Source organism: Phoenix dactylifera, chromosome 8 (genome assembly GCF_009389715.1).
Source record: "Phoenix dactylifera cultivar Barhee BC4 chromosome 8, palm_55x_up_171113_PBpolish2nd_filt_p, whole genome shotgun sequence".
NCBI lineage: Eukaryota > Viridiplantae > Streptophyta > Magnoliopsida > Arecales > Arecaceae > Phoenix > Phoenix dactylifera.
This window is the reverse complement of record NC_052399.1, coordinates 18,011,014-18,034,173: the sequence shown is the minus strand read 5'-3', so window position 1 is coordinate 18,034,173 and position 23,160 is coordinate 18,011,014. Positions and strand designations below refer to the sequence as shown.

General features: G+C 36.7%; 2 protein-coding genes across 4 annotated transcripts; one reads left to right on the top strand and one right to left on the bottom strand.

Annotated features, from left to right (window-relative positions):
* The first annotated feature begins 1,711 nt into the window (after positions 1–1,711).
* On the top strand, positions 1,712–13,106 carry LOC103710868 (probable CDP-diacylglycerol--inositol 3-phosphatidyltransferase 2). 2 transcript variants are annotated; one of them, XM_008796781.4, is made up of 12 exons: positions 2,234–2,348; positions 2,686–2,797; positions 2,885–3,040; positions 4,758–4,842; positions 4,936–4,985; positions 6,423–6,462; positions 6,605–6,649; positions 6,733–6,798; positions 10,439–10,553; positions 10,634–10,690; positions 10,775–10,873; positions 12,803–13,106. In XM_008796781.4, exons 3-12 carry the CDS (start codon positions 2,989–2,991, stop codon positions 12,854–12,856), a joined length of 663 nt encoding a protein of 220 aa, XP_008795003.2. In that variant the 5' UTR covers positions 2,234–2,348; positions 2,686–2,797; positions 2,885–2,988; the 3' UTR covers positions 12,857–13,106. The 2 variants fall into 2 exon arrangements, with proteins under 2 accessions (XP_008795002.1, XP_008795003.2); XM_008796780.4 differs by lacking the exons at positions 2,686–2,797; positions 2,885–3,040 and adding an exon at positions 1,712–1,871 and having other exon boundaries at positions 2,236–2,348.
* A 645-nt stretch (positions 13,107–13,751) lies between these two features.
* LOC103710869 (phosphatidylinositol 4-phosphate 5-kinase 10-like) lies at positions 13,752–23,029 on the bottom strand. 2 transcript variants are annotated; one of them, XM_008796783.3, is made up of 8 exons: positions 22,729–23,026; positions 20,539–20,702; positions 19,170–19,335; positions 18,453–18,563; positions 17,515–17,678; positions 16,109–16,242; positions 14,752–14,860; positions 13,752–14,289 (listed from the first exon to the last, which is right to left on the bottom strand). In XM_008796783.3, exons 2-8 carry the CDS (start codon positions 20,682–20,684, stop codon positions 13,998–14,000), a joined length of 1,122 nt encoding a protein of 373 aa, XP_008795005.2. In that variant the 5' UTR covers positions 20,685–20,702; positions 22,729–23,026; the 3' UTR covers positions 13,752–13,997. The 2 variants fall into 2 exon arrangements, with proteins under 2 accessions (XP_008795005.2, XP_008795006.2); XM_008796784.3 differs by lacking the exons at positions 13,752–14,289; positions 14,752–14,860 and adding an exon at positions 14,905–15,451 and having other exon boundaries at positions 22,729–23,029.
* Positions 23,030–23,160: the final 131 nt, after the last annotated feature.

Genomic DNA, 23,160 nt, shown 5'->3' with positions numbered 1-23,160 from the left:
CTTTTTTTTTTTTTTGCCCTCTTGTTTTGGCTACCGTTATTACTAGTATTTTCTCCGGTGCAACAGATTTGTATTTGAGTACCATGGTATTGGGTCCATTATTAGCAGGATCTAGCCCCGTGAAAAAGACTGCTCTTCTTTCTCTCTCTAGCTAGAGGAGGGGAGAGAATTAAAAATTGGAAATTTGGGGGCGGAATGATTTGATGTGCGTGGGGACAACGGCATTGTGCTTTTCGTTGAGATTTACGAGGATTGCCCTGGCCTTTCCCAGATCAGTTGCCACAGCGTGAGCCCGCATGGCAAAAGTTGGCTAGCAGGAAGATTTGATCCCGGACCAGGTCCAGATCTACGTTGTTGTTATGTAAGAAAATATAAATATATAAATAAATCTATCTTATTTTATTAATTTAAATTTTTTTAAAAAATGATAATTTTATGATATTAGAATAGAGATCCTGAGTTCGAATCCTATCTCCACACTCTTTAACCTTATTATATATAAAAAAAATACATGTTGGGCTCGTTCATTAAAAAAAAAATCCAGCCCATATATAATATATGAGGAAAAATATAAAAAATAAAAATATATAAATAAATCTATCTCATCCTATTAGCGTAAATTTTTGAAACAAATTGTGAACGAGATCATTCTCCTACCAATTAGTTAGAATCAGCTGCATTAATTTTTCCCTTTTTGCAGATGTTGAATCTTTCCTTACTGCTTCCCCTATATGGAGATGTTTCCTAGAGGCTTGTTACAATTAATTCAATTCTTTGACAAAAAAAAAAAGCCAAAACTCAATGCTTCTAGTTAGCTAATACCACTTATCTGTTAGGTCCAGATAGCAACGCGTGCTGTTAATGAATAAAATAAATGTTACATTCTCATGCGCCCAGCGTCCGTAGCTGGCCTCGACAACACTAGCTCCGCTTGAACTCTAATCCCTTCCAATCCTCTCCTTCACTGCCTCCACCTAGGACTTAAAATCCCATCACTCCAGACTCGTGATGTTGCTCCGCAATGGATCTCGTTCTCACACAAGGGGCTCAAATTGCTTGTTAGTTAAGTGCACGCCAAATGTTTGTACGAGGGTATTACTTCCCATGGTCCATGGATCAAGTTTTCAATACAACATCGAGGATGGTTTCGAACCCCACGGCCCTTTTCTTTCTTTAGGTGAACTGCCAGGAAATTTTTTTAAAATTTTTTTTACATAATTTTTTTTTAAAAAATTTAAATTTATGTGAATATTTTTTAAAATTTATATTTATTTTCTACCTTCATGAAAAACAAAACACTGTTTTTCGCAAATATTTTTAATATAATATTTCGTTAAAAGCCATTAATAAAAACTATATTTATTTTAATTAAAAATAAAATAAAATAAAATTTTGTACATTTACTATTAAGAATATTTTAGTTATTTTAATTTATTTATTTTTTGTTGCAGGATATATTTGCAAAAATAAGAATAAAAAAATATAAAATAACAAAATAAATATTTTATGAGGATATATATATATATATATATATATATATATATATTAATTTTGAAAAGTATTTATGCAAAATTCGGGGGGTGTTCATGCGATTTTTTCTTTTACTACATATAGGAGAGAGAAATAAATATTGAAAATTTTAACTAGCTAAATAGGAGAGTTATTATTATTATATTTTAGGGGATAAACAGGAAACAGATTCATTTATTCGATATGTTGGCCCCGTCCACGGTTCCAATCCGATCTCTCTCTCTCTCTCACTCTCTTCGTCTTTCGTCCTTGGCCCTCGCTCAACCCAACTAGTCGGTGCCCTTCTCCGTCGACTGCTCCGAGCAAGGGCGGCGGTCTCGCGCGAGACCTCACAGTCCAAGGTACGGCTGCCGGCCCATCCTCCCCCTTTGGGCTCCCTTGTCCTTTATTCTTGTTGTCACCAAAATGAAGCGCTCACAGTGTATAAATGTTTGGATCTCTAAGTCGCTTTTTGTTTGATAAATTACTCTGGCAATATTTTTGCATTGAAACAGTTGATTGCTTGCTTTTATTTTTTCTTGTGTTGCTGTGCTTTTCCTAATGGTTAGTTTAATTGGTTGTTTGATTCCGAAAAAATAAAATTGTGGTATTTATCCTCCAAAACTTAATTAGCTGCGGTTATCTGACTCGGGAAAAAAATCGTCGGACTATCTGAAGAAGTTTGCAGATTTCCTTTCTTTGTCGATGATGATTGAATGTGTGCAGGAAGAGGAGTGAAAGGTTGCTTGTTTTGATTAGAGTTTCTGGAGAAGCTACGATGGCTCAGACATCGCCTCAGAAAGTGGTATCAGTGTACCTCTACATCCCCAATATTATAGGTAAATTTACTGATGTTAAGCTTCGTAATCTCTTTTTTTTAAGCTTCGTAATCTCTTTTTTTTTTATTGGGAACCCCATCTACCCAGATCTGTAGCCCAATTTTCCGCTTTTGTAGTGTTCTTCCATTATGGTTGTTCTAAATCCTCGAGAAAAGGTGGGAAAAAGAGAGGAAAAAAAAACCTTGGTTTTGCATGATGTAGGAGCAGATCGCAAAGAGACCAAGCGTGGCATTATCATGCAAACCAGGCTTAACTAACAAATTCTTTGTTGCAATTTACTTGTGATTGGTACATCTAACAATGGGGGAGATATGAAGCTTATTATTTCTTAGTACAGAATTGCAGGTGCACAGAAATGAGATTATAAACGTTCCACAAGTTAAGGGGCTTTAGTTTGTTGGTTACAACAATGTGCAGGATATTATTAAGAATGCATTCACTTTCACATTGTAAGTGTACTGCTGATTGGTAAGATTTAAAAAGCAGAGATGGTGAAAGGGTTCGAGGTATTAGTATTTTCTTGTTTGAATGTGCAGTTGAGGCTTCTCAACTTAATTTGCAGAATCAAGGATGAAACTTGCCTTGGGCTCCTCTAGCTGGCTCAGGAAGAGGTCAGATGGTCCTAAGGTCAAGCCATTAGATGATCGTCTACATATCTGGTGTCAATGATAATCCTTTTTCACCATATCCAAGTCTCTCTCTCTCTCTCTCTCTATCTCTATCTCTCATGCACACAGTGTTGTTATATGTAAAACGCAAGTACTATAGCACTTCTTCCTTGTCTATTGCACTTCCTACGGGCACTGCATATGAGAAGTTCAACTTGTCTCTTTTTCTTTCTTCTGCATAGCTCTTTTATTTCTTATCATCTTCTGCTCTCCTTTATGTATGCATTATGATACAGTAGTTAGAAACTGAAGGGCCAAAAATAAGCTATCTTATATACTGGTGTGACTTCTTCTCATGCTTTATCTTGCTTTCCTCTTGCTTGTCATTTCATTTCAGCCTTTATCATGACAAGTAGCATGGTCTTCTTTGACAGTGAGGCCCCACTTGGTATCTCTTTGTAATATTGCATTAGTCTTAGCTATTTTCTTCTATGAAGTATGTGAATGATGCATTTTCATAGCATGTGGCCAATAATGGTCTGGACCTTTTTTTAGCATTGCCCTTGCCCTTCTATTCAGCATTTCTTTCTCTCTTCACTTAATTTCTAAGACACTAAGGGGTGGAACACTTTTCTGTTAGGCGTTTGATGACCCATGAATGGAAAGAACACTTTCAGTTAGTGGCCTTCATTCAGGAATGTCAAAGGGCCAACCCATAATTTTATGTTGTTTCGGTGTTGGTTATCAGCCTGAACCAATTAAAATTCTGTTTTATGCTCTGCCTAAACCTGTTCCATTGACATCCCTAAACTTTAATCAGAGTGCCCTTTCTGTGAGCAGCTTCTCCCTCTCCCTTTTGTTCCTTTTCATCAGTGAAGGTGTCAAATGTATGATAGTTACATTCTTGGAGTCCATGTGTTATAGACCTAACCATTAGGCATTTCATGTAACTGGATCAACTAGGAAACCAGTAGGACTATGAAGTTGTCCAGGTTTGGACTCCTTTGCTAGCCATGAGCAAGACTGTACCCGGTCTTTGGTCAAGCAGAACATGTGAAGTGAATTTATTTTCCTGTTGTCCGGGTTTCCTATACCTCCCTTAGAGGTTATAGATGGCAACTCCACAAATTACTCTGAGCATGATAGGTGCTTTTCTTTATTAGAAGGGGTAACTACTAGCAAATGGTAAGTTAAGGTTTCATGATATGGTTTTGGAAAGATTTCTTGCTTTGAGAATCTACTCTTATTACTCTACTCACTGAGTGGTATTTGTTGGGTGAAGAAAGATATGCACGCATATATTTTTTGATGATCGATGTTAGCTGATTATCAACTTAGTGAACAGACGGGTGTAAGTAGTTGGGCTGACAGTAGAATTTGCTAAACATCAGAAACATCGACAAGTTTATCAAAGTGGAGAATGAGAACTGCACTGATCACAGAGGGGAAAAAAGAAGAAGAAAAGAATGGCATGTGTTTTGTTACAATTTCAAATCTCAGTTTCCTCTAATAAGTGGGGAATGACATAAATCACTTATGGCTAGGAATTTGTTGGCTATGCCATTTAGTCATTTTATATTTTTGTCCATTTGTTTTAAATACTGCATCTTGACACTTAAGAAATTTTTATATTACAATTTTCAATGGATATTTTGTTGGAAGGAAATTTCCTCCTATCAAATGTTCTTGGAAGCTACCAAGATATTCATCGAATATTTGACACTTTGACACTCATTCCAAGCATTCATGTGACTTTGGTTTCATGGGGTCCTTTATTTTTTATTTTTTAAACGATATGCAGGCTATATGAGAGTCCTAATGAATTGTGTGGCATTTGCTCTTTGCTTTTCCAACAAAACACTTTTTGCTATACTTTACTTCTTCAGGTAACTATCGTAATGGTAATTCACTTTTGATGTTCATAAACTATACTGCATATAGTTTTTTGGTAATGGATTGATAGTAGTTGAGAATTTCAGCTTTTTCTGTGATGGACTGGATGGTTGGTTTGCACGAAAATTCAATCAAGGTAAGACTTGGTTATTTTCTCCCCTTCATTCAGGTTTTTCAATGCTTTACATTGCTATAAATGATCTCTTCCAGCTTGTTTTGTTTTAACAATAATACAATTAATGAACCATAAGGTCCCATAGATGGTTTGGCCTTTAAATAAAAACAAAATATCATGTTTTCTGTCTTCTTAACACTATTCTAATTTTTATGAAGAGATAACATCGCAAAATAATAATAATCACTGTTGCATGGATACTAGCATGGGAATTGGATTTGGACATGTATACAAGTAACTGAATCTGCAAAATTAAAGGAGATATGGGGACACATAGAGGGGCGATGCTTTAACTAAATGTTATATATTATATTTCTTTTAGGTATTTATAATGGAATATGTCAAAAGACATTATTTGCTAAGGTGTTTCAGTATACATGTTCCTTATCCAAATGCCAACATTAGCTTAAGGATACAAGAAACACGGCACTTTTTAAAGTTATTTTACTACCTACATCGTTAACAAGCTTTAAAAGATCAAAAGCCTCCTTCCTACTGACTACTTTGAGTTGAACTTCTTGTTAGAAAGGGCAAACTTCACTGATCTCAAAAACCTGCAAATTGAAAACCTCTCAAGTGCCTAAGAGACTGATGCCTATCTCATGGGGATATGTATCTGAACAGTATCTTTGAGGTGGTCAAAATGGTCCAGGTAATGCTGATAACATGGCACTCAATCTAACTGAATATATTAAAGAGCGTTGCTAAATAAAATGGAGAGTAAGCGTGAGACGTACACAAATACATAATACGATTGAGTGCCCACTTCCAACTGCTTCTAGAATCATGTGATGCCTCTATTATTTGGTGAAGCAATGATAGTGGGACATTTTGACAAGTCTCAAATAAATTTACACTGTCTGTGCTTGATTACTTCTTCAAGACAGTATTTTGAAGAACTCTCAATTGATCTTCTATTATTCTTGCTTCAATATTCAATTATCTTCACCCTCAAAGATTCTTGTCTTGGACACACATGATCTACTGCTAATTTTAATCCTTAGTACTATCAGAACGGGCTTTCAAGAAAACCAATTCTCATGTTTAAGTTCATTTTTAGTTGAATGTGAAGAGGAAGCTCTCAGTTCACTTGAACCTGTGTTCTGAATCAAAGCATGGTAGTGTTTTAGCTCATTAGAAATTTGAGGTTCAATACTATTTTTTCTTTTTACTCAACCCTTGGACTAAAGCAAAATTAGCTTTTTCTCTCATGTCACCTGCTATTTTACAAAAGCTATTAATTTTATCTTTTGCTCGTAAATTGAGGTTATCCCTTTATATTAAGCCAATGATTTTTTTAATTTTCATGTCAGGTCTTTAAATAGCTGAAGCTAACTTGTTAAAAAGGAAAATGCTGAGGTTAGAAATTTGATTAATTTATCTGATCTTATGGTCCAGTGTCAACCTTTGGAGCTGTTTTGGACATGATAACAGACAGGTACTCTCTGTCAAACTAATATAGGCATGCTTTTATGGAATCCCTGTAACCAGTCTACCTATTGGCATTGTTCTCTACATAAATCGTCTGTTTTCAGCACACAATCAGTTCATCTTATCTGATTTATGCCCGCATTCTTCAGAGTAAGCACTGCTTGTTTATTGGCACTCCTGTCCCAGTTATACAGGTATACGTGTATTGTAGTTTGATGTCATTTGGTTTGGAATCCTGTCTGCATGACTCATTATCGTGCTACAATTTTCTCTGCAGGCCAGGCTTGATTTTCTTGTCATTGCTTGGATTGGATATTGCAAGCCACTGGTTGCAAATGTATAGGTATTACTATTTCTTGCTTGCATTGGATATTGCAAGAAGAAAATTTTAACTTGCACATGGACCTTGTCATATGGAGAAATCTATTGGAGAACATGAAAACTCACCAAAAGATCATCTAACGTTAAGGGATGTTCACTGAAACTGACTATTACTTTTTATTTTTCTGTTATCCACACTATGCTCTTATGGTCAATAATAATTTCACTCTCTCTTCAGAGATGATTTTAGTTCTCTTTTCCAACCCAACGTAAAAAATAAATGTAGGTAGAGGGAATAACTATAATGATGTTTTTTACTTGCAATAACCTAAATTATTTAGTACAGTTGTATTGCCTTCAACCTTGCAAGTTTTATAGTATGATTCAAGGTCGACCAAACCGGTATCCATATCGATCGACGACCGATTTGGTACTGTACCGACACACAGTATGCAGAGGCGTGCCAGTTCTGAACCGGCATGCTAATTTTTTTTCAATGTTTTTAAGTTTAATTTATTGGTAACCAATTTTTTTCAATTTTTTAAATGATTTTAAGTATAATTTGACATTTCTTGATTTTTTTTTATGCTTCTATGATCTCGATACAATCTAAATGATGCCTCTTGATATTTTAGAGTGATGCAAAATATAAAATGATTAATGAGATATTGTATGCTATAAGAAGCAACATAAAATATTCTAAAATCAATTAGCGAGATACAAAATATAAAATGATACAATCAGTTATATATATTTAAAGTACAACATGCATACTATTATCTAAAATTTTATTGAGTGGCGATGCTTCACGTAGATATTCGGATCATTAGCATAATTACAAGGCACATCAGCCCATCCCTCTAACTAAGCAGCGTTGTAGTCCTATATGCTCATATTATAAGGAACGCGCTCTAGGTTATAACCATTTTTGGATCTCTTACTGAAGTTTTGGCTTTGAGAGGTGTCCTTTGGCTAATAATACGGCTGTGGAGGGGCCCATCTGAAAACGCCAACAGCAAAATTTGATCCATAAGATGCTCCAAGCTGCATAGCGTAGTAGCCACCGGAAGATGATACCTCAGATGCATCATATCTATATTCGTAACCATATGGATCATAGACTGTCTGTGGTTGTAGGTAATAGGATCCAGTATACGATTTGAAACATATTAGTTTATGAATTCCGTTCCACATTCGAGGTTATCTGCAGTTGCATTATACCCTTCCGTATGACCTCGAGGAGCATGTCCCCTATATGTAAGCGTATCCTCGCAGGCTCTAGCAAATTCTGCATTGCGGTTCTTATCTTATGTAGCATGCGTAAACTGGAATTCATCGATAAATCGAAGATCATTTTACGACTGTCTCATAAATGATAGTCCATATCCTCCACTCTCGCCCTGGCTAGCAGATCCATGACCACCAGAACTGCCATCGTTGCTCTTTCTAGTCTCTGAATTTGAGTGAATTGACTTCTCCACACTCTTCATGGGCCTGCAACTGCTTTTCCTTTGTGCCTCTCTTTGCCAGACTATGCTAGGAGGTTTCATATTTTTCTTACTTACGACATATTAATAACAATCTAAAGCTATCATAGCTAATGGTTATTTAATAACGATAACTATTACGCCGGGAGTATGAGAACCGGTTCGGATCGGTCCGAGCGGTTCGGGGCCGATTCCAATTCCCACAGCCGAACCAACCCAATCTTGTGCCAGGTCGGCCCGATATAGCCCAAACCGGGTGGTTCAACAGATCATGGTATGATTTAGCGGTATTCTTAAGTGTTTAACAATTGGTATGTTTACGGAGCGCCAAAAATGAACTAATTTGTCATTATACTTGGTCCCATAACCAAATTATAAGTTATATGCTTTGATATTCGTTAGGGGTGGTGTTTTGAACTGCAGGCAGGTCGAGTCGGCAGATCTAAGCAACTCATCACATGTAAGCAAGTGCAGGTTGGGTCATTACTAGAACCTAGGAAAAGCCAAAACCATTCAAACCACTTGATTTGTTATGTAATGGAGAATATGCCCCCAACCCTTAACCCTAACCGTGTTGCAACCATTCTTCCTCTATTTTTTCTATACTGTCACTATCCCCTTAACATAGTGGATGCCTCATTTTCCTTGGTGGTGTGGAATGTTGGTTGTGGGATGTTTGAGGATAGGGCCTTGTGATCAGAATGACCGAGGGAAGGTATGGAGATGGGGCTCGTTGCCGGATGCAGTGGAATAGGGGAAGGATGGCATCTGGGGCTTTCTGTCAAAGGTGGCAGAGGAAAGGAGAGATGATGGTTGAGGCTCAGAATCAGAGGTGGCAGAAGGTGGGATTACAACTTGGTGCACCATATTGGAAGCAGTGAAGGGGACAAACCACAGGATAGGTTTGACACGAAGGCCAGGGAGTTAAGGGACATTGATCAGGGACTTGACCTTAAAAGTGCTGTATGAGAAGAGGAATTGGAACAGCGGGAGAGAGGGATAGCTGTGAGATCCAAACTAGAGAAGAATGGATCTTGGGATGAGATTCCAATCTCACCCCTTATTTTTTTTGTTTTGGTAGACTGGTGGACCACCGATGAACCCGTGCTGCCAAAATAGTTTGGTCAGGTTTGCAGGATTAAAACATTGATGAGAGGAGGACAAGGTTGTTAGTATATTGGCATGCTTTTGGACTATTGTGAGTAGTTCTTACAAAATATTAAATTTGTTTCCTCTCTATCTATAATTAACTGAGAATTTGTGTCGAAGAAGAGTAATTTTGTAACTCACCACTTTGTAGAATTTTAGGTTGCGATCTTTTCATACCAAAACCAATAGTATTGCCTGACAACAATTGTTTCAATGTTTGAGAGAAAGGAACGCATGGGCATTAATTCAACTGCTACTTACACACATTTAAATTCTATGAATGTGGGACAAAGTACACATTCCTATCCTGGCAACTTTTGCATCATAATATGAAGAGAGTCCATGCCTCCATATTGATCTAGCACACAAGATAAAAACAAAGGTGGATTTAGGGGGATGAAGTTGGTGTACTCAGTCATGCATCTACACAATGACAACTCAATGTGCTATATGTATACCTTTAAAACCGTTGGTTCCTAGGGTTTTACCAAAGTCATGTTTTGTTTGCCAAGTGAGTAGTAGGAGTAATATCAAAAGTACATACAATCTTATATTATGTCCTTTATCGGGCCTTTTCTTCACAACCTATGTGCAATGCGATCCCTGAACATGTTATATCAAAATTTTATCCTAAAGTTGCTATAGTACATCCTTTTGATATTCTAGATTGAGATGTAAATGGTTATATGTAGATTTTGCAATTAGTTTGCATCTCTTTTTTTTTCTTTTCATGGACACGTGAACCTTAACTAAAGGAGACTTTAGACTTATTTCAGTAGTCATTCGTTAGTCATTTGTTTAAGAGCTAGATACTGGTTATTTTGATTTCTTCCCCTCTTAATCCATATGAGCCAAGCCAAAACTTGTCCCTATTCATCCAAGTTTCTAAGTTGACTTACTCAAGTCAATATTTTTTTGGCATTACTCATACAATATCAAGTTTCAAGTCTGAGCCCTGCTTATAAGTTTTTAACCTGTCTTGTGATTGATTTTATGTTCTAGTATTCTGATGCTATGCAACCATAGTTCTTTCTTATCAGGCAAGACTAGTCACAAGGATGTAAAGGACAAGAGTAATTGGCTTTTGAAGGCATACTATGGGCAGCGATTATTCATGGCCTTTTGTTGTTCGGGATCTGAGGTTGTTAATCCTACCAAATCTTTTCTTTTTTAATTTCTTATACACTATATTGATAGTGGTTTTGCTTTGCCATGCTTTAGGTTCTTTACATCATTCTCTTCCTTCTTGCTGGTAACCAATCTGAAAGTGTGCTTGATGTAAGCCTTTCCTGTCATGCTCCCATTTTTGTTAGTTGAAAAGCTCTTTGTGACATACTTTTTCTTTCACTTTCTTTTTGACAGGTTTGCTTGAATGCTATGAAACAGAGTTCACTTCTTTCACTGATATTATGTTTAACTCTGATTGGATGGGGAATTAAGCAAGTGGTTAACATTATACAGGTATATTTCACTTTTTTATTTGTTTCTTGAGGGGCTCTTACCTCTTGCCTATTTAGATCCACAAATTTAAGTTTTTAGTTTACATTAAATAATGGATTCGGGATTTCTGGTAGTTAAGTGTATGTCAGCTAAAATGTTACTACTTCTGGACTATTGCTCTCTCATGTATTTATGAGTGTAATAGATGTCAAAAAAAATGTATAAGTATGTTCACAAACAACATATATATATATATATATATATATATATATATATATATATATATATATATATATATATATATATATATATATATATATTTTTTTTTTTTTTCTTCTTATACAACTAGGCCCTCTCAAGCTCATCACAAATCCATTATGGAGTTTGCTTATGATTCAGAAGAATGTGGCCATATTTCTTAAAATGTCAGTTATATGCTTACTATTGCTTCAAAGACTGGAAACGATCAAATGATTGAGTAGATAGATGTAAGTTTGGCTGTGTTTGGTTTCCAAGAAAATGAAAGAAAGGTAAAACAGGAGAGAGAAAAAAGGAGAAAATTGTAAAATCTCATGTTTGGTTGAACAAATAAAATTGCAGAGAAAGTAGTTAGGAGTTGGATATATTATTTTGGATCACTTGCTTATTTGTTATTTTCTCTCAAAATTGCTACCTTTTTGAGAAGGAAACGAAAAATTAGGCTTTTTGGGGAAAGTTTTGATCCATTGTCTTGTCTTTGTTTTTCACTTCCTGTATCAAGCAATGTAAGGGGAAAGACAAACTTTTTTCCCCGCTTCCTCAGCAACCAAACAGAGCCTAGGTTTTGCACAAAGTAAGAATTAATGTCCATAGCTTAATAGTTAATATGCTTGTGAAAAATTGTCAGGCTGAATAGCACTACAATTATCACAATAAAGTGGCCTAGCATATGCAACTCCCATGCTGCAGAGAAGGTGGTAAAACCAAACAAGCACTGCAACTGCATAAGCATGATAGTGAGTATATTTTGCCTTAAAAATGATGTAGTTTTTTTTATCTTAGACCTAGTGAGTTGAATGCCATCTACTGAGAAGTTGGAAGAACAGTGAAGAGAGCAACACAAGAGGGGTGGGTGCCGAGTAATTGACACTTTTTTCCTGTATGAGGCACCCAAAAGACTCATCTCAACTTGTTACAGAATGCTGACACGTGGAATCAAAAATTATTTACTGTCTGTAACCAGAGTTCTTTACTTAACCAACAACCATTATGCAGGACAGCCACTAGCATTTCATACATGTAAGTTGCTTCATTTGTTTCTCGAGGGTAAGAAAAGCTGTCACACTAATCTGCATATTTGAAGGGCAGTTAGCATGAAATGAATTGCACCTGCCAGCAGCATTTTCACCATGCTCATTGTGGCCCTAAATGTTCATATCTTTTTTGCACCTGTATAGACATTTTATTACACAATTTGTTTGATGCCATAAGTTTGGCATAAGAGATCAACTTGTAACATCAAGATTCAGGACAAAGTCTTTGTGCCTATAACTGCAAGCTATCCTCTTTCATGTTGCCTTATGTATTTTGAAGTTCGGAAATCCAGTATTTATTACTTGTGCCAGCAGCTACTAATTGCACCCCTCATATTTATGCTTCTTTTTCTTCCTTCTCCTGTTTCTTCTCTGTGCTCTTCCGTTTCTAGGCGTGAAAAATAACTTTTTAAGGGCATTCCGTTTTCTTGCTATTTCTTTGGCAATCCATGCCAATCTGTTGCACTCCCAACAACTTCTTACATGCTGGTTTGTTTGTTAATTGTTTACCAGCATTCGTTGAATGCTATCCTTTTCTGAGGCAATATATTGTGGGTGTCTGCTATAGTGATTTTGTATTTTATTACTTAAAGTTGCCTCCAGGACTTGTTCAAATCTTCCAATATGTTATCTAAAATATGCTTTTTATTGGTTTCAGATGAAGACAGCTGCAGATTCCTGTGTCTTTTATGATATGAAAAGAAGCAGGTGACCGGGAACCTCCACAAATGACTACTATTTGTCCCCCACTCAATGGTTTAGTTTTGAAGCCTTGGTGAATTCCTGCATATGCTTGTATTCTCATGTTGAAGAAGCTTGTGCCTAATGTTTCAAATACTGTATATTTTCTGTCCCAAAGACTGAAGGCAAACACTTTGATGTTTTAGTTCTTAATCTATTCTCTGCTGTAGAGCTACTTCAACAACTAATGAATCGGCATGCTTCCGAGCTGTGGCACACAAGGTACTTAACTCTCCTTATATCATCTATGTCAATGGCTCAGATGAACTGATAACACAGTTTATCTAGATCCATGTCGTAAGTAAAACAAATTACAAAGACTCAGTTATTCCAAGCTGTCTGCCGATATTTTTGAACCAAGATATTGATATCTCAACCGATATGATAAATACAGATTAAAAACTATATCTAAACATTAATCTCAAGATTTATTAATGAAAATTTTGCTGAAAGAAACAAAATGTGATCAAAAATACTGGCCAAGATGAATAATTAAATCTTGGATTGGACCAATTTATCTTGGTCAAGGTAGTACGGCCAAGACTTTTACATATATCATATTGGGTGGTGCCTGATGTTGGTATGTTGATCGAGTTTTCGGGCAAGATGAAGACCTTGGTGGTACATTTTTCTACCTCGAAAAGCATGAGTTTTTATGATTTTTTATGCTTTAGACTTTGGTACTTTTAAAAGATCAATGTTCTTCTGAAAAATGATCAATATTTATGTTTTTAAAGAAATTCAAGCTGTCAGCAAGCCAAAGGCATAAATTCTTAGATTTTCAAAATTAAATCTCTACGTATTTGCTAATTCTACTGGACTTAGACTATCAAGTTACACATTTGCTGAAGATCTATCATCAGTTGATCACAACTGCTGGTTCTAAAACTTATTCTCAATATTACAAAGAGACAAGCTTCAGCCTGGAAGTAATGTATGCTGCTAGTAATTTTTACTATGGACATTTCATTGTTCTGGTTAGTAGACCATTTGTTCTTATACATATGCCCATAATAGTATCTTACACTGAAAGCTGTCATCTTCAAGTAAGAATCATCATTTCGCACATCCTCATCAGTCAGAACTATACAAGTTGGATATTAAAAAATTACCTAATAATTTTTTTCTGGAAAAACTGAGTGGATGAGTTCCTGAAAACGAGCTGAATAAGCCTTGGGGTTCATTGCTGATGTTGATGGGGAGTCATACTGTAGATATTTGAAAGCATTCTCCACGCGCTTGAGCATGCCATATCCTTGAATGATATCCACAATTCCAAAGTACAGGAAAACTTTGTTGTTTTGCTCCTTGCCTGCAGCTCGAAGTGATGCTGCATTCCAGCTTTCTTTTCTTCGAGTGTCGACCACACGTGCTGGCATTTTCGCACCAAATTTAACATCAGGTCTGTAACAAAAATGGAATGTTTCTCTGTTAGATAATGCTGATAACAGGCTCAAGCTTCCAGGCAAGTTACGAGATTCAGATTATCACGCCTCTGCAGGATTATGTGAATGTAGAGTTCTATAGGGGAAGCATTTATTTCTATCAGATCACCACATTACCACACTTCAAAAGATCGCAAAGAAGTCATAAGCTTGGATTTTGAAAGAAAAGATTGTATATATATATATATATATGTATGTCTAGTATGGAGTGCCTACACGTGTATGTATATGTACTGTGCATATATACATATGTGCATGGGCATGTCACATTATTTATTTCTTTAGCGTGTGTGAGTGCATGCTTGTGCCTGTGTATGTGTTGGTGGGTAGGGTTTTCTTTTTTTTTTTTCTTTTTTTTTTGGGTATCGGGGTTCGGGGTGGCTGTTGGCTGGGGACTATTTAGCTGGGTTGGATGCCTTACTCTGTCTGGCAGGATGAGTCTGAATCAGTGACAGAAACAGAATCCAAGCCTGCATCACTCTGTGGCAACTTCGGGCTGTCTGAAGGAGAGCTCTTTCTATCATCCGACCCTGCAAGACAAATCCTGGGCTTCTTATTTCTTTTTTTTTTAAAAAAAAAAAAAACCTGGGTTTCTTCTATATTGATTCTTCTATTAAATATTCCAAAAAAAATTAATAAAAGGTAATAGTTTTTTGGCCTCCGTTATATTGAAGGCTATCATTATTTTCTAATGAAATCTTATTATGAAAATGTACTCAAGGTGGCTGAGTGATGCATATTTTGTTCCAGAACATTACCAAATATTGGTGCATGTTCACTGTTGGCCAGAATCCTTGGGACAAACAAATGGAAACTGGAAGACTATACTGTGAAACTGATTAACAAAAACCACCGAATATATATGGCACTTGGGGCACAAAGTAATATCTTCTTTTATAACAATAATCCACCATAAAAGTATGCAAGGCCATAAAACCTGCCTTGAATATAAAAAACGCAAAGTTTCTGACGTGTATTTGCCCAGATCACCAGATTAACACTGGCTCTATCAAAGCTTTCAGACCTGGTCTTACTGCATGTAAGGTTTTTCGCAGTTGTAGGTGGTTCTGATGTTTATGCACCAATCCAACCAAAGGGACACCAAGGAATTTGATATGGACCTGAAAACCCAAACTCAGGGCCATTCAGAATATCTAGTGTACAGCATGCCAAAGAAAACACGTTTAATTCTGGTGCTCTTCAATCTTAGAAGATAGATGCTGCTGCTAAACATATAAATACATTACCCTACTTCTATTTGCACCATGAACAAACAAATATGGAAGCAGTGGCTGCTTCAGTGCAACCACTCACTGCTTCTGGCTCGCTATATTGGCAGACCTAATTAGATAACCGGCAACTATTTAATAGGACACAAAGTATCTTTCCATTGTTCATGGTCCCCTCCCCACCCACCACCCCCACCTCCTACTCCAGGCCAATTGGTGCACATCAGAGCCTGAAACTAGGCTTAACAATGAGGGTGGCAGAGCAAGTGCATCTTGAAAAGCTAATTAAACCCTTTTGGTCAGAGACTTTCCTGACAAGCAATCTGAATGGCAGACAAATTCCACTGGGGAGAGAGGATACAGACCTGGGATTTTTAGGAATTTTTTAGCAGAAAAAGGTGCTTACTGTTATAGATGAAGTATCTGTGCTTCTATATCAGAACTCAAAACTTTTTTGAAAGGAAAAAGGACATTAAATTTAAGTTGCACCTTTTCCTGAAAACTAGAATTAATTTTGAACCTGAATATCCAAAAACTAACGTCTTTTACCTGCTACATGTGCTGAAGGATTGCGATCTTTAATAACCGAATCGAAAGGTGCAGGACAGACATGCATTCCTAGCAATAGAGTGTAATCCATGATGCCTTCATCTTCTAGAAAGTCGCAGTCATGCTTGATTTGCCTGCAAATATGAAATTGAAAAGGACCATATGATATAATACTGCAGTGTAATATCTCTCTATCTATCCATCTTTACAGCACATGTATGTATGGCTGCAGCTTGGATATGCCTATAATCAGTTTGAGTGAAGCAGTCTGCCATACAAGCAATGTTGAATTGATTGTCATACTTGAGGGTGGAACACTGTAAAATCATTGAACAGCATTCTTGTTGCATTTCAAATATAATTATCTTTAAAATGCCAAGAAAATCTTTGGTTTTACTTGAATACATTGTTTCTCTGCTAAGTGAAAATGCAGCATAGAGGAATGCTAGCTTCAAAATATCTAAATACTCCATGGCATTAGATTGGGAAGCTTTTCCCCTTCAGATCGATCAACTAGACATACAACAACCTGATGGAAATGTGGAAAGGCCAAAAGCAAGACTGATTGCCAAAACATGAGCTTAAACCTATGAACTGAATTATTTTGAGACATTTTCTCAGGTGGAAAACTCAAAATATCCAAGTTATCATATCCTCTGTTGTGAATTTGAGTTGGCCTGCACAACACACACCCACATACAAAGGCTTCTGACATCAAGACCTTGCAGAAGAAGCTTGTATTAGAAAAATCTCATATATTAGCAACATAAAGTGTAAGCTGCAGTTTAAAGAATCAAATCTACGACAACTTGTTCCAAGGATATCATTCATAAATTCTTGAGGGTGAAACTTTCATTTGAACTTAAAATGATGTCAAGTTTCTCCCTCAGCATTCACAAAATGTAATAATTTAACTCATCCTACAAGTGTATTTATCTCATTATGTAGCTGCCCTTGGCCATATTGGAGTTAGATGATCATTTGGCAACAGGTCCAGTGGAATAGGGCTACATAACATGTAAATTAAACATGAAATAAGCAGAAGGTTCTGCTAGATCAATGATAATATCTCTTCTAGCACACCACAAACTTTTGCATTATTTATTATGTCCTGAACTCAATGCTCTAGTGGTTCAAATAGAATAGTCGAATGGCATTTATTAAAGTAAGGAAAAAGAATCATTTTCTGTAACGTAAATTAATTATCCCTTTATGATTTTTTACACTGTTAGCATTGATGACAGGAAGATAAACCAAAACTTACTATGTGAAGCCTAAATTATTTGACAATTGAAGCGTTTAGCATGCACGCGATCTAAGAAGCTTTCTTAGAGTATTAACAAAAGCTGTTAGTGAAAGAAGAAATGACAGTTGTAATCAAAATATGTATAGCCAAGAAGTCTTACGCTAGTATTTGATTTCGTGTTGGTGTATGAAGATGGAAGGCAAAATGTATATCTTCCTCAGCTCCTGTTTTGCTTATGCGGTTCTGAGATGAACCTCTCAGACTGAAAGTCTTGTGAATACTTACGTCTGATTGAAGAATATTTTCCATTACAATAAATCGAACCTGTTCCAAGCAAAATTTTACAAAAACTCAGTTAGAAAGAAAAAGCAAAAAAAGGAATATAAAATTTGATATAAAATATTGTTCAAAGAAAAAACAAACTAGTTATCTGGAGGCAGTCAAATCACTAATCTGAACTGTATCCACAATCATTTCAAAGTTAACCTTATATTAGCAAAGAATTTAAGTATCCTCAAAAGCAAAAGGCTTCTCCTCCCGATCTCTAAAAGCATTACATCTCAACTTCATAATCATCCAAAATTTGTTTCAATTGCATATTTTAGTTCCTTAAGACTACATAATCATCTCTTTATTATAAATTTGTATGTATAATCAATAAAGAAAGGCGCAAACAAATAAAATGAACAAAGAAGAGATGAGAATTATGAATTGAATGTGTGGAAGAACTAGGAAAATAAGATATGGATTATCACACTAAAGGAATCATAAAAATCATAGTATTCTCCACGTAGTACTCTTTTGGAATACTTTCTCGAAGATGGAAATGTCTCTTTTACTAATATCATAAAGGTATTGTCAGAATGTTTCATGGAAGATAACTAGCTTTTGTCGGACCATAACAAGCCAATCAAGAATTACACAAATGGGACGGTGTAATGGCATAATACACAAGACGGCATTTTATACAGATTTATTCATTCCAAATATCGTTTTGGTGTTTCAGGAGTCCTGGATAGTTCAGTTAATTTGAAAGGGATAAAAAGTCATGACTCAATAACTTCATAATATATAAATTCCCGATCAGAGATTCCCTACCTTTTGCCCATTTGATGGCTTTACAACATGAAGTCCACAAAATTTTGTTAACAAAGTGTTTCTGTACTTCTGTACATGTTGATAGTAATTTGGTAGCATCTCTAAGATTACCTGCATGAATGAAAAGCAAGAAGCATTAGATTTCTAGCTGCAGGAAACTCTACCACATCTGGAGTAAGCCTATGAACCTAGATTGACTCTTATTATAACCTATACAACTATATGAGCATATCTTGGAGTAAATCTATTATTTATAGGACATCATCAGTCCACATATATGAGAATTCTAAGAAAACCATATGTAAGTGGCATATGTTCAGACTAGATGTACATGCTCATACAATGAATAAGTAACAAGTGCTTCATGGTCTAAGCATACACAATACGACTACTATACTCTCTATCTAGCATTTGCCATTGTGGTGGAGACACCATTATTGTGCAATATACATATTATGTACATCTGAATTGGTCATTGCAACTTCTTCCTAGATCCTGCTCTCAAACTAATACAAAATGCAGTTACTTTTACAAGGCATTTCATTTGTCTTCATTAGAAGAATAAAAGTTGAAATGCTGACAATCAAGTCTACATAAAATAGCATTCATAGATACATTAGAATATTAAAACATTAAAAATGATTGGAACATAATAGATATTCAAAGAGATCATTTTTCTGAAATTCTTGAATAAAGAAGCGAAAAGTGTGTTAATACCTTCATCTCAGGTTTGCTCAACGTCTTGAAAATGAACTTATCATCATAGGATGAGAAAAGACGAGAACTATTTTTCTTTTGCAGAAACAGCAGCTTTATGGTTTCACGACCATGTACTGATTGTAGGTAGTCACCTGCATTGATCTTCTCAAATTCTTGAAGTTTCCTGCAAATTCATTTAAACTAAAGGTTGATCAGTTTAATGATGTAAATGACATGGTGATCCAGAAGCATACATGATGAAAAGATCAAACCATGTTGGTTCTTAATTTGATAATGCCCTCTATGATTTCCTCCAAATATGCGTGTGTAGCAAGAAATGCCAAACCAGGCCGTACCGTTCGGTTCAGGCCAAACCAAGCCGATCCGGTCTTTGATTGGGTACATTTGGGTATCTAAAATGGTGCCGGTATAAGAGCGAATTGGACGGAACCAGTCTGGTTAGGCCAGGACTCGGTGCGAACTTCGCACCGAGTCCGGTTAGATTTGCCACAGCGCGCATGCGTTGTGGCATTTTTGGCGACCGGTTCGGTCCGGTCTAAACTGGTACCAAACTGGACTGGGTGCTGACTAGTACGGCACCTAGTACCGGTTCGGCAATACTTGGTGTGTAACTCCAACAATAATAAACTTGACATGAAAATATCAATGACATTGCATTCTTTCAAGGTTATTAGAGATGATAAAAACAAACTAGGTGAAAATATGGCATCATTTTTCATAATGTCATAAATCTATTCCACATAAAATCATGAGTTACATAACCTGAACTAGGATCTTACACCGACCTATACCGTACAGTCAGTACTGGCCCAATACCGAGATTCAGTTCGGTAATAAGTTGAATTGGTATATACCGATCTCAATCGAGCGAAACTGCCCCATATCGCCCAATATGACCCGAAACCAGGATGCATATTATATTGTACCGACCTATACCATCCGATTTCAGTCGGTACTGTAATAAAAGGTGAGAAAAAAAGGTTGGGAGCTATCTTGATATGGGATGCACACTATACCGTACCATACCAAATTGCTAGTGTGTACCGAGACTGCAGACCTTGATATGTACTTCAACAGCTTTGTTCTGTTCTCCAAGATTGTTTCAATATGGTAGAGGCTGGATGCTTTATCTCCCAATACAGTTATTATAAGCTTAATAAAAGACATCAGAAATACATGATAGGATGAACATGTATGCATTTACACTGGTAAACAGTATCTGATTACAGTACATATTCTAAATAAGCAAATATAACTTGGATTTGTGCAATCCTTTGACTGGTTCCCCACTGCACGTTATGCAAAAAGATTCAAATTTAGGCATGTCCTGTACTGAAAATGAATACAGAAGAAAGTGACTGCCAACCTGAAAACTTCAGGGCAATAATCTGTCCACTCATACTCTCTAAATGTGCCTCGAGAATCTGGAGAAGAATCTGAAGAAAACCGAATGCGTGAAGTGGTTGTAGTATTGAAACCAAGATCAGAACGGTCCTGCTCTGAAAGAACCATGTTTCACTCCACTCTTACCTGCAAGTAACTTTAACAAGTCAACCTTCAAAAAATAATTCAATTTTGGCATACACTACAACATCTAGAGTTAAGGTATGATGCTTAATAAGAGCCAAGATGATTGCAAGAAACAAACGACATACTGCATGCATCAAAAATATAAAACATTGTTGAGACCTAAGGCATACAAAATTCATTTGGTAACAGCCAGCCTGCACCATTGAAGCTTGTGCATAGCAATCAATATTTACATAAAATACAGAATAGGATTTCAAAGTTTACTTGACTGGTATACAGCCTATTACGACCTCCTTATAACTGCTGTCATGCAATTAAATAGGAGTTATGACTACATTTGACATCTTGTCACTGGATGGGAATAAAATTGGTGAGTTTCATACAATCCACTCAAAAGTTGCACATTAATGCATACTCAAAAGTTTCATAAGCTCTCACCAACCTTCTTCACGCATCTTCTCACCCTAAGTCATGATAACACAGATGCAGGACACGTATTTATTTATCTGTCTGCAATCCTAGATTTTCTTTCATATCCTGGAAAGCAACAAATATGATGCAGTTTAAATTAGAGTAATGAAACCAAATTTTCTACTATTTAGTCATGTTTGACATTCTGTAACAACAATAGACCCAAATCTGTACCAAGTCATTTTGAGATTTTGCACATAAGTTTATGAATAAAAGTCTCCTTCATATTCAAAAGGTGATAATAATTGCAAGTTTAATCCTCTCTCACATCCTCTGGTAGAAAATTCTTGCTTTTGATCGCAATCCCTTCTTGCAGACGTAGCACCACATGCTCTTGTCTCTAAACCTTGACCAAGACCTCGTCCTTATCTTTGCCTAGTTACAGCAACTCTAAGTTTTTGGGCATCCAAACAATTCCGGCTCTTACTAACATACCAGCTCTCATGGAGTCAAAAGTTTCTTATTTACACTAGCCTCATAAACATAATGGATAACGAAGTAGTAGCTTGAATGAAACAAAAATTAAAGCCCTTACAGAGTTATTTATTCTGTAACTTGTCGTGCTCAAAGAAAGATACTGCTATAGGTATCGATATGGGAAGCAAAAGGCAATGTTAGACAATGGGATTGGAAAAACAAATCAAATTTGGATTGGTTAAAGGTCATCATCAAAATGACACAAAAATTCACCAGCCCTTGCCCTAAAGGAGAAGGGTTGCCCATAACAAGAAAAAAATAGCACACCATCTTAATCCAACATCTCCTTTTCTACTACCTAAAAGTACCACTGACGAGTACCAATTAGTTATCCCAATACATAGCTGCTACCAAAAAGTACCAAAATATTTAATAGGTCGTGACCATTCCTCTGAGTGCGTCAAACCATGTCCTTCAAGGTTTGACTTTAAGAAGTGCATTTATGATCTAGGCAATTAGTGGGAACGTTCTACAATTAAAATCCGAACTTTTGGCGTCAATACTAGAGGTAGAAGCCAATAGAATTTTTTTAGGAAAAAAAAAAGAACCAACAAAAAGTCAGCAGCTATAAAACTCCCAACTTAGCTTGCAGTCCTAAACTTTCCCTTCCCTTCTCTTTATCCTCTCCTGAGGTTTACAATCAATTGCACATATTGCTCTCTAACAGCTGCAACCAGCTGTATCCTTTCAACGGATTCAAGTCCTACCTCCTTTCTCCCATTCCTTTACCCATTCAAAGCAACAAAATTAGGGCACAATCCCACAGAGATAAAGGATTCTTTTCCTTTTCATGGATGGCCATGGATGGCTTTTTCCATCAATTCCCTCTGGAATTGCATGGGTATCGGACCAAATCTAAGAAGATCTCCCGCGATACAAATGACGATATTAAAGAGGCAAAGCCGTGAAAAGATTTCAAGAAACCTCAAAGATTTATCAAATGGGCATCATATCATATCATATCGCATCATATCACAATTGAAATCTAGCACAGCTTTGCAAATATTTACAAATCTTTGATACTAATTCCAGCCAAGGTAGAAGAAGGATCGAAGCAAAGTTTGAGATGGAGACGTACCGCGGCCACTCCTCCCCGGGAACAGCGCTAAATCCACTGGACGGACGAGAGGAGGAGTAAAGGAGGCTCTCATTTAATAGGGGCGTTTGGAGATCGACGGCCGGTGATCAGAGCTGCGGAGAGTGGAATCGTGTGGAGGAGAGGGGTTTGTGAGCTCTCGGGGAACGGCCTTTCGCGCCAAAAATAGCCGTGGCCGCTCCTTTCGCCCATTCCTGAGAGGGAGGGCGAGGAGGCCCGTTAGGACGCTAAAACTCGGCGCCAGCGTGGAGAGAGGTACCGACTCTCTCACAGACTGCCGAACCGACCAACTGCTCTTAATCAGAGAGAGAACACACACACACACAAATTAAAAAACCACCACCACAACAACAACAACAACAACAACAACAACAACAACCAAAATATGCTCACCGGAAAGTGTAAATGGATTGT